This window comes from Clinocottus analis, unplaced genomic scaffold, assembly GCF_023055335.1.
Source record: "Clinocottus analis isolate CAN_PGR_092001 unplaced genomic scaffold, fCliAna1.0.p SCAF_15, whole genome shotgun sequence".
Lineage (NCBI taxonomy): Eukaryota > Metazoa > Chordata > Actinopteri > Perciformes > Cottidae > Clinocottus > Clinocottus analis.
Window position 1 is genome coordinate 10,757,930 of NW_027175876.1, and position 9,986 is coordinate 10,767,915.

The 9,986-nt window shown below is 39.9% G+C and overlaps 1 protein-coding gene across 1 annotated transcript; it reads left to right on the top strand.

Moving 5' to 3' along the window:
- Positions 1-570: 570 nt before the first annotated feature.
- clu (clusterin) lies at positions 571-9,109 on the top strand. Its single transcript, XM_068577760.1, has 10 exons — positions 571-654; positions 3,470-3,633; positions 3,823-3,971; positions 4,284-4,448; positions 4,928-5,098; positions 5,568-5,757; positions 6,120-6,260; positions 7,036-7,262; positions 7,712-7,887; positions 8,437-9,109. The coding sequence occupies exons 2-10, from the start codon at positions 3,519-3,521 to the stop codon at positions 8,444-8,446; spliced, it is 1,344 nt and encodes a 447-aa protein (XP_068433861.1). The 5' UTR covers positions 571-654; positions 3,470-3,518; the 3' UTR covers positions 8,447-9,109.
- Positions 9,110-9,986: the final 877 nt, after the last annotated feature.

Genomic DNA, 9,986 nt, shown 5'->3' on the forward strand with positions numbered 1-9,986 from the left:
CTCAAATGGGAAGATTTGCTCCTGTATGTCTTTAATCTTACTAAATTACTTAATTTTATTATTGAGGTGTATATTATTGCTATAATGTAAGGCTCTGGTTATTGTGATATATATATATATATATATATATATATATATATATATATATATATATATATATATATATATATATATATATATATATATATATATATATATATATATACTTCTGTGGAGAACTAAAATATGAAAAATAATGATTTACTTGCATACAAATAGGAACAAATTAGCACCACATACCTGAACTAAATCCAAATTAAATGTAAAATCCTGCTTTTAGATTAATACAGATTATATTTTCCTGATACACTTAAACTACAATACCTATTTTAGCCTACTTAAGCAACATTTTACCTGCAGTACTTTTATGAGTATTGGATTCTTATTTTTCTGTGTGGTATTAGTATTTCTAAAAAAAATCAAAATCACGAAAGCGAATTATTTTGAAAGGTTTTACAGGAACCGGTCTTTTGTTTGGCTGCAGCTTGACGGTGGCCGCGGAGCACCGCATGAGTCACATGTCTGCACCGTCCCCGTTGTCCGCTGCTATAAAAACGAGCAGCAGAGAGGCTGGGTCAGTTTCAGACGGTTTGGAGTCTGAGGAAACAAACAAAGGTGAGTCAGAGCGCTTTTTTTTTATTTTTTGAGTCTGCAGCTCGGTCGTGGTCAAAAGAAAATGGTCTGTTTATATTCCAACTGTATTATAGTGTTGTGATAAATGAGACTAGAAAAGAGTGCAGCGTATTTTTCAGGTTCAGTTTATGAAATGTCTACATGTCTAACTTTAATTTTAATATGCGTGTTTAAAAAATATATATATTTAATTCTGGCCTCTGCAGTTGTTGTTGTCCGTGGCGATGACGGCTGTTTTGTGTTGCTTACTCATCGGTGTGACCTCCATCTTTGGTTAAAAACGACTGGATTAGGGCAATGACATCATGTGGTTGGTTCACTTTAATACACTTTGGTCTAGGGCTACCCAGCAGCAATACTAACTTTAAAATATGAATATTAACTAGCTATTTCATACAGAACGGATGAGTGTTGCATACAGAAATGGAGGATTTTAAGAAAATGCTGTCACTTATATTAGTCATCCAAATGTAAACTGTAGAGATGCTATTTTCAATATTAGTTCTAAAAATGGAAAATGTTAAACATTAGAAATGACCCTAATTCCATTGCCACATGACAGGTGAATCCTTCGGGTGCAGACATCTCCAAACACTTCAAATGAGGCCAAAATGAGGTCACACGTGACTGTCCCATTTGTGGCCAGTGGAGCTCAAATGATCCAGATTACTTAATTGTTCCAGTTTCTGGCATTGTGGCAGTTGTTTGTGTAGCTGTGAGACAGAAAGAGAAGAGGAATTAAACAACCGTGAAAATAAGCGTTAGCTGCAGTTTTTAGCTAACGCTAGAAATGTTACTACAGAAAAAAATATAGGATACTACTTCATGTGATGACTGTCAATGCAAGAGAATAATGCTTCACACCAAAAGCCTACAGAAAATTTGACTTTTTCGTCTGTGTTTACTCGCTCGACTTTATGTGGTAAATTCGCGTCATTTCGCTTTTTTTGCGTCGGAAAAGGGGCGTGGCTTCCGCGGCTTAATTACTAAACGGTTACCATTTCCGCCATTCAGCATTGAAATAACCATTAGTTCTGCTTTTATATTGGTTGTGGAAGTCCCACAAACGTCGGACCATCAAACGCCATCGTCTCTGGGTGCCTAATACTATCCCGTAGGTACACACAGCTCCGGCCTGAGTCTGAACAGGTGCTGCTTCCAGGTGACCAGCAGCAGTTTGATTAACCAGAACGGCGGTGATGACGCGGCGGAGACTCTCGACGCTGATTGGCTTTCGCAACTCAGGCGAATCTTTCGGAACGCTTTTTCGCGTCATTCGGCGGAAAATTCGCGTCTGTGCATTGACTTTGCATCTACTCACGCGAATAATTCACAACGCGTTTGTTGTGAACGCAGCATGAGAGGTTCTGAAAAGTCACTATGAAGTTAGGAATTGCATAAATTAAACATTTTTCAAAAACCAGTGCTTTATTTTTTTCTTTTTTTTTCACAGCAAATTAAAAGCGCAGAAATTCAGGGAGGTTATACTATCAGAATATTCACTATCACACACAGACTCGACCCTAAAACCTTGAATAGTTGCTGAGAAATGTGTCTAAAGGGTTAGAAAATACTTTTTTTTTTTCTTTTCTTTTTTTACCAACAATTTTTAAAGGATTTTTAAGGGATCCAGAAGTTTCTTATTATACCCAAAGGAGCCCCTTGACCGTCCCCTACAAAACTTTGCTCAAGGAGACACATGCCGACCAGGTGGAGACTCAAAAGGCCCTAAGAGACGCATACAATGACAAACAGCTGGAAAGGGGCACAAAGAGATCACATAGACTCGAAATGACTACTAAGTGACGCAAAACAACAATAAGGAGACTGGAAATAACTGCAAAAAGTCACAAATGACCACCAAGCGATACAAAGTTATTTAAAAAAAAATAAAAGTCCAATCACTCACAAAAAAAACAGAGAGAAATGCTTTACAATTACAAAGGGTCACAAAAATGATCATTGAGACACAAACGAAAGAGGCATCTGTAACGAAGATGTGGAAACCACTAAACGAAGAAGCTAAACCGCTACGAGGGTGTGTCTTGCTCCTCTGTTGAAGAGATAAGGAGCTCAAAATGATACAAAACCAACACGCTGTGCACATTGTATTCTGCTGGTTTCTGTAGGAACCGGACACCATAGGCAGGTACAAACATCAAATATCACCGGGTGGGGGATAAATTAAAAAAAATAAAGTTACATAAGATGTTTTTTTTTTTGGGACATTTTATGTTTTACAATTACTAAACGTGTGTGTGTGTTTAAAGAATCTAATAACTTAGCTTATGCTATGTAGTCAAATGTATATGTGGACACTTTTTTTACCTACACTCTGTTGAAGATGTCATTGTTGAATATACGGGCAGCTGACTAAGCACACGTCATAGAGGAAATGAGTAAACCGAGAAAGGGCCTGCTGCTAGCTCTATATAATGCAGTTAGTCAAATTCACAGGAAACACTGATCTGAGGTCAGTGTGGTCATTCTGTCCTTTTTGTAATTGTCTAAGTCATGAAACAGGAGAAGAGGTAAATGACTGACTCAGCAGGTGTGAGTCTAAATTATTAATAAGGATTGATCGGTGCTGTTTTTATGTTGTGCTGAGTAGGGATGGGAAACTGCTGATTAATGACAGTTACTTTCTACTGCGTAGGTCTCTGCTTTCTTTACAGCGTGTGTCTCCCTCTAGAGGAGATAGCGGGGCATTACAACAACATCACACAAAAAGCCAGGAGTTCATACTGGGCCTGGATGTTCATGTTTTTTTGTGCTTTTTTTTTTTTTTTTTTAACAGGTTTTTTTCTTTTTCTTATTGCCTGCTGGCCCTGTGAGAGTCAGAGAGGATGTTAATGATGATGATGATGATGAAGAAGAAGGGGTCCAAGTCTCTGGCTATGGTGGCTCTTTTTCTGGCCTCAGTTAACTGTATCCTTCCTCCATCAAACGAAGATCTTAACAGTAAGTAAAAATGATATTGTGGCAGGAGCAGAAATAACATAAAGAACTAAAAGCCTGCAGAACTACAACTAAAGTCGTATATAAACTGCTACACATCACAATGTAGTAATTTGTAATCGAGTCCTCTCCTGGACGGAGAGGGCAGAAAGTCGCCACCTGCAGTAAATATGTCGTGTTTGCGTTTTACAGATATCTCACTCCAGGGAGAACAGTATCTGGATGAAAAGATTGAAATCGCTGTTAACGGAGTGAAGGAGATGAAGAGCGTGATGCAGAAATCTTCACAGGACCACCAGAAGTTTATGGACGTTCTGGAGAAAACAAAGAACCAGAAAGCGGTAGGAACATGCCTCAGTGCTGATGCTCGACCGGGACGGTGTTTCTTTATATGTTATAGGATTTACAAGTGATGAACAGATTATATATAGATGGAGGTGATAAAATATGATCCACTTGTTTGTTTAGTTTTTGTATAAATCTTATGATGCGACTACAAGAACCCAAAGTTATATCTTTTTTTATTTGATTTCAATGTCAAATTGAAATGACAAATATCTGGAAGTGAGCAGGTGCACAATGGTCCGGCTTTACAGGACTTTATTTTTTAAATAAGCTTACCCGATGAATTCTTTGTTTCTGATTCCCGACAGCAAGCAATACTTGTGGCGCAGGAGATGGAGGCCAAGATGGAGCAGGAGGTTTGTAACGAGACCATGGTGGCTCTGTGGGAGGAGTGTAAGCCCTGTCTGAAGAACAACTGCGTGAAATACTACTCCCGAACGTGCAGCAGCGGATCTGGACTGGTGGGACGGCAGGTCAGACCATCGCATGTACACATACATGTGCTCATCCTAGAACATACACACAGGGCTTTGACTATAATCCAGATGTTAGCTGCCTTCCTTTTTTTATAAGGGTGCCGTTTCATTGATTACATATTGCTTTGAGAATCAATGAATACTGCTGGTTCTTAAACTAAAGGGGCTGTAATGCAACCTGTTGGCACACACATGTTGCTTATAAGTAATTATTTTTGGATTAAAATCATTTCAGTCACTTTTCTTGTTGCGCAATAGTAAATACTTGGGACTGTCAGGGACATGTAAACAGTCAAATGTAATAGTATTACATGGCTAAAAATACTACAACAAAGATTAGCATCAACATCAGAAACACAAAAGATTAAACACAATCACTGAAACACTCACAACCTTTCTCTCGCTTCTTCACTCTCCTGAACCAAATATGATAATATTTGAGACCAAAAAATGAAACGTTCTGGTTTGACCTGCAGCTGGAGAAGGTGCTCAACAGAACGTCTCCCTACTCAATCTGGATTAACCAGCCGACCACTGACGTCCTGGAGCGGTTGGGGCAGCAGCAAGGCAAAGAGTTGAAGAACCTGGAAGACCAATTCACAAAGATATCCGATGAGGTGGCCAACCTAATTGCACAGAGCAAAAAGGTACTGTTGACTTGATAAACAAATGGATGCATGTGTAGACTTTAGCATAATGTATTGGCATAAATGGAATAAAGTACTTTTGTAATGATGTACAATGACCTGCAACTGGCTGCAATCTTCCACCTCACGACGAGATGCCACTAAATTCGTCACGCTGGCCCTTTTTTTTAAATGGAGACAACCAGCACATAATAAACTACGGCAATTTGGACAGCCACCATTCAAGCTGCAACCACATTTAACGGCATTAAACATCTGATAATACAAGCTTTTGAAATTTCTGAAACCCAAGTTTAAATCTGCACAAATCAACATTTGCACAGGGAATTTTGTGTTTACAGCTCATTCTGCTGAATCCTGATTATGGGTCTTAAAATCATGCACCAACCAACGAGAAATGGATACAACCGCACACTAACTGCACAACGTAGAAGTTGACGTGCTTCTTCTGTGTGTTTGTGTGTCTCAGATGAGTGAGCTTGCGCAATTCCACCCTCCAGTGTTCTCTTTTCCCAATTTCCTGGGACCGAGCCGACGCGTTCGCTCTCTCGTACGCGACCCGTTCAAAGGCTTCAAGAATTTGTTCTCCCCCATGATGAGCGGGAACTTCTTCAGCTCCGCCACGATTACCTCGGACTTGGACACAGCTACTGATGAAGGTACATCTTCCGATGCCCTGTCTACTTATTCAGAAAGCTTTCGTAGTGTTGGCATATGATTTGAATTGTCTTTTTGACTGTTTGAGCTTCAAATATGCAGTTTTATCACAAAGTATTTTATTTAAGGTAAACATTTAAAAGTGTGTCTTATCCAGGAAGTAGAACACATTATTATGAACTTGGTAAAACAGAAGTACCTTCAGGAAAAAGCTTGGGAACGTTCTCACTGGTGTGCACCAGTCTGGGCTCCTCTTTGTCCCTGCTGGTTTTTCCAGTTTGTCAAACGAAACATGTAAACTTAAAATGACCATCAGGTTGTGAATTGGAAAAAAACAACAGCGTGTGTTTGTATCCGGTTGCAGAAGGCAGCATGAACGAGGAAGTGGTCATCACCAAACCTTTTGGCAGCGGCAATATGACCTGCAAAGAGATCCGCCGCAACTCAGCCGGCTGCCTCAGGTTCCGTGACGAGTGTCAGAAATGCAAAGAAATCCAGCATATCGGTAACGTGACGGCGCGTTTTATTCTTTCTTCTATGCTCTGTGCTCAATATTAGTCCAACGCATTAACATCGATTACAAAATGTACAACATAAGGGGCTGTGTAATCAAAGCAATACTGAACAAATGTGTTGACTTGGAATAAAATATGAACGACTTCCTTGATTGAATGAGTAGTGTGAGACGTATTAAAATAAGTTTATAATAACCGTCTAAAGGGTTACGCGGGTGCAGTGAGGTCCGGCTGTTCACGCAGACTCCTCCTGCAGTAAAACCGGAGATGTGGAGACCTGAATAATATTTCAGAGATGCTTTTATTAGAGCAACACAATCCAGAATTATGATGGCTTTAAATAGTTTTGTAAAATAGCCACTGTTGTAATGTCATAACTTATTGTGCAATACTTTCATACACATTTACTTTTATCTTTATTCCATCTGTATATTTAATATTCTTGTTTAATTTTTAAATTTAGTTGTATTACTGTTCTGTTTACATTACTTCATCTTTATTTACTGTGAGCAAGGCTGCTGTAATCCTGTAATTTCCCCACAGAGGGACTAATAAAGGATTATCTTTTATCTTAAAATATCGCTTTAAATGCATTTCAGTGAAAGTCTTTGGTCAGATGAGATGTAATATGGGATCGAAATGCCAAACAAGATTTTGAGAATTCATGCTATGAAACGTGTCCTTCTAATTCATATAATCGCAGTGTAGTAAAGCAACGATTGTTCTTCCTTTTACTCGAGCTCCATGATGATGTTTCCTTCACAGACTGCTCCGGGACGAAACCTCTGGAGGGCCCTCTGAAGGAGGACCTGGAGAAGGCGTTGGCCGTGGCCGACCGCTACACTCAGCAGTACAGCCGCCTCCTGAAGAGGTTCCAGGAGCAGATGTTCAACACCTCCTCGATCCTGGATCGGCTCAACGGCGAGTTCGGCTGGGTGTCGACTCTGGCCAACAACACCGACAGCAAGGACGACGTCTTCCGGGTTCTCGGGGTAGGAAGAAGCCTTCGCCAAAGTCAAAATGTCATCACATCTGACAACCTTTTTTGGTTTACTTCCTGTTAGTTGTGGAGTCACTGATGGAGCTTTCCTGACTTAACAAAGAACACAAATGCATAACAAGCTGGATTGAGAAAATGGATCAATAAATATTTTTGAGCGTCAGGACATTCTTAAGTGTACATGTGTTTATGAATGATTTGGTTCTTTGTTTGAAAGTGTTTGTTTTTTTTCAGCAATAACTGTAATGGGACAATTGTTTCCTTACACTTACATCCTTAAATGCAGCTTGACAACCACCTTGCAAGTTATATTAAATGCTTTGAATAATGTACACTTTATTTGACCGCAGTAAAAGCCACCATGGATGCGTATGAACAGTTTGCAGTACATTAGTATTGTAAATGCACGTGTGTTAACGTGAAACCGTCCCCGTGCTGCAGGTGACTGACACAAACGCTGAGGGGGAAAACGTTCCTGGAGGAACCAAGGTGTTCGTGCAGATCTTCGGCTCTCCACCCGTGACCTTCACCGTGCCGAGCGACATCCCCTGGAGCGACCCCAAGTTCTCCGAGGTGGTGGCCCAGGAGGCTCTGGACCGCTACAAGGAAACCAGCATGTGAGTGTCGCGCACAGCTGACCAGCGTGTATTTCCCAAACGATCTATGACTATTTCTCAAAGCATTCGCATGTTTTATTGTTACTTATGTTTCTCCATATTGAACTGCCACATGTCCTCAAGTTCACTCACAACGGAGCTGCGAGAACTTCTCCTTTTTTCTAGATAACGGCAGTGGACCAAAGTAACAGGGCAGATTTTCTGGACTGTATTTAACGCAACCTACAAATCCTAGTTGACTTGCCTTGCAGTAAATTATTCAAGAACTTTGTTTTTTTTGTTTCAAATCTTAAATTTCAGTTGTGGCTTTCTTCACTGGATCATCTTGGACAATATGTTGACTTTGAGTCATTTTTAACTTTTTTTTTTTTTTTTTTTCAAAGGTCTAGATTTAGATTTTGTCCATTTCGGGCTCTTTGGTCGTCTGCTATCCCAGAACCATGCAGTCGTCTCTGATTTCAGTTTGTGGGGGGGCATCAACTTTCTAAGGTGGCTGGGATATACATGCATCACGGACGATCTCTGATCTCCTCGTTGTTTTTTTTTCAGTGTGGTCTAAAGTCCCAACCTGCGCTGTCTGCTGATGAGTGAATGTTCTGGACTCAAAACCCTCAAGAGACCCCCGACGTTGACCATACCCGAGAAGAAATAAAACCTGACGACGACACTGCTTCTGTTGTACATCCTCCTGAAGTCCTGCTTTTGCAAACAAATCTATTTAACCTTGAAGATTTACATCGTCACCTTAGAGCTCGTTGTCCTGCTGTAGGAGAAGATATTCAGTAGATGGCAGGTCATCTCATGTCTATAGTACCTTTTTTTATTTGCTCGGCTTACATGTGAGTTGGGCTTAGCATCAAGCCGCCATCGTACATAAAGAGTTGTGCTTCGAGTCCGAGAACTTTTTTTTTTTTTTCTTTCTGCATTCAGCCTTTCTAAAGCATGAAGAATTAAACTGATATTTCTTCTGCCGCAATAAAACACAAATTTAGTTTGTTGCAAAAATTTGTAGAAAACGTTTAGAGCAAGTGAATTTAAGCCGTTTCAGTGACTTTAAAGACCTGATCTCCCCTTCGATTGTTCTGTGATCTGAGCTGCTCTGTTTGCTGGTATTGCATTTAGTTTGATTGGACTTGGGGTATAGAATGAAGTCTGTTCAGGATGGCTTTGAGCCCCTCTGTACAACAGTCTAATAGAGATCTAATAAAATCTGCTCAACCTATTCAGTGTCTGTGTGTTTCTAATGAGTATTTTTCTCTTTAAGAATCATGAACCTTTGTTAACAATTTTCTCATGTGTGGAACCAAATGATGAGACTGGTTCCTTCCTCTTGTGACTTAGAACCAGTGTTCAGCTTTAGGGAGCCTCGGGGGTCTCTAAACGCGCTAAATGAGACAAGAGCACATCTGTGGCCTCTAGGCTCTCATAGCAGACTCGGTTCTCTGCTCAGGGAGACATTACTCCACTTTATAGCAAATAGTTATTTGTTGCTCTAGAAGTGCTGTGAATGTGGCTCAACGCAACAGAAGCAGGTGAACACACTGAACGGTTCCCTCTCAGCTCAGCCGCATCCCGTTTGCTTCGACTGTCCTTCACTGTTCTCTTGAACTTGATGGAAAATAATCAGATGTGTAGCTTGTTTTTTTTCCCGGGCAGTTTCCTTGCATCTTTATCTGCTCGTCACTCGGGTACTAAATTCTTTTATCCTGTGTGAATTTGAGCTACTTCACTAGTCTTTCATATTGATGTAGTTTTATATCAAATATACTAGATTGTTATGTCCTAATTATTGCTACTGGAGATATAACATGATTTCACACGAACTTGAGCAACTAAAAAATTAAACTATACAGGCCTGTCATGTAAAATATTGCTGTGAAAAAACAATTTGTTTGGGATTTTTTTGAATCCCCTTATTCTACTGCGTTTTTCTGCGTATTCAATAACCAGAAAAAAAAATTACTTTACCGAACTCAGCTCTGCTTGATCAGAACAGGCGTCAGAAAAATACTGTTGATCAAATATAGATTTGTTTTAACTTTAACTCTGCTTTTTAAAAAAAGCTAACGGCACTTTTTAACAAACAACAAAAAAAGACG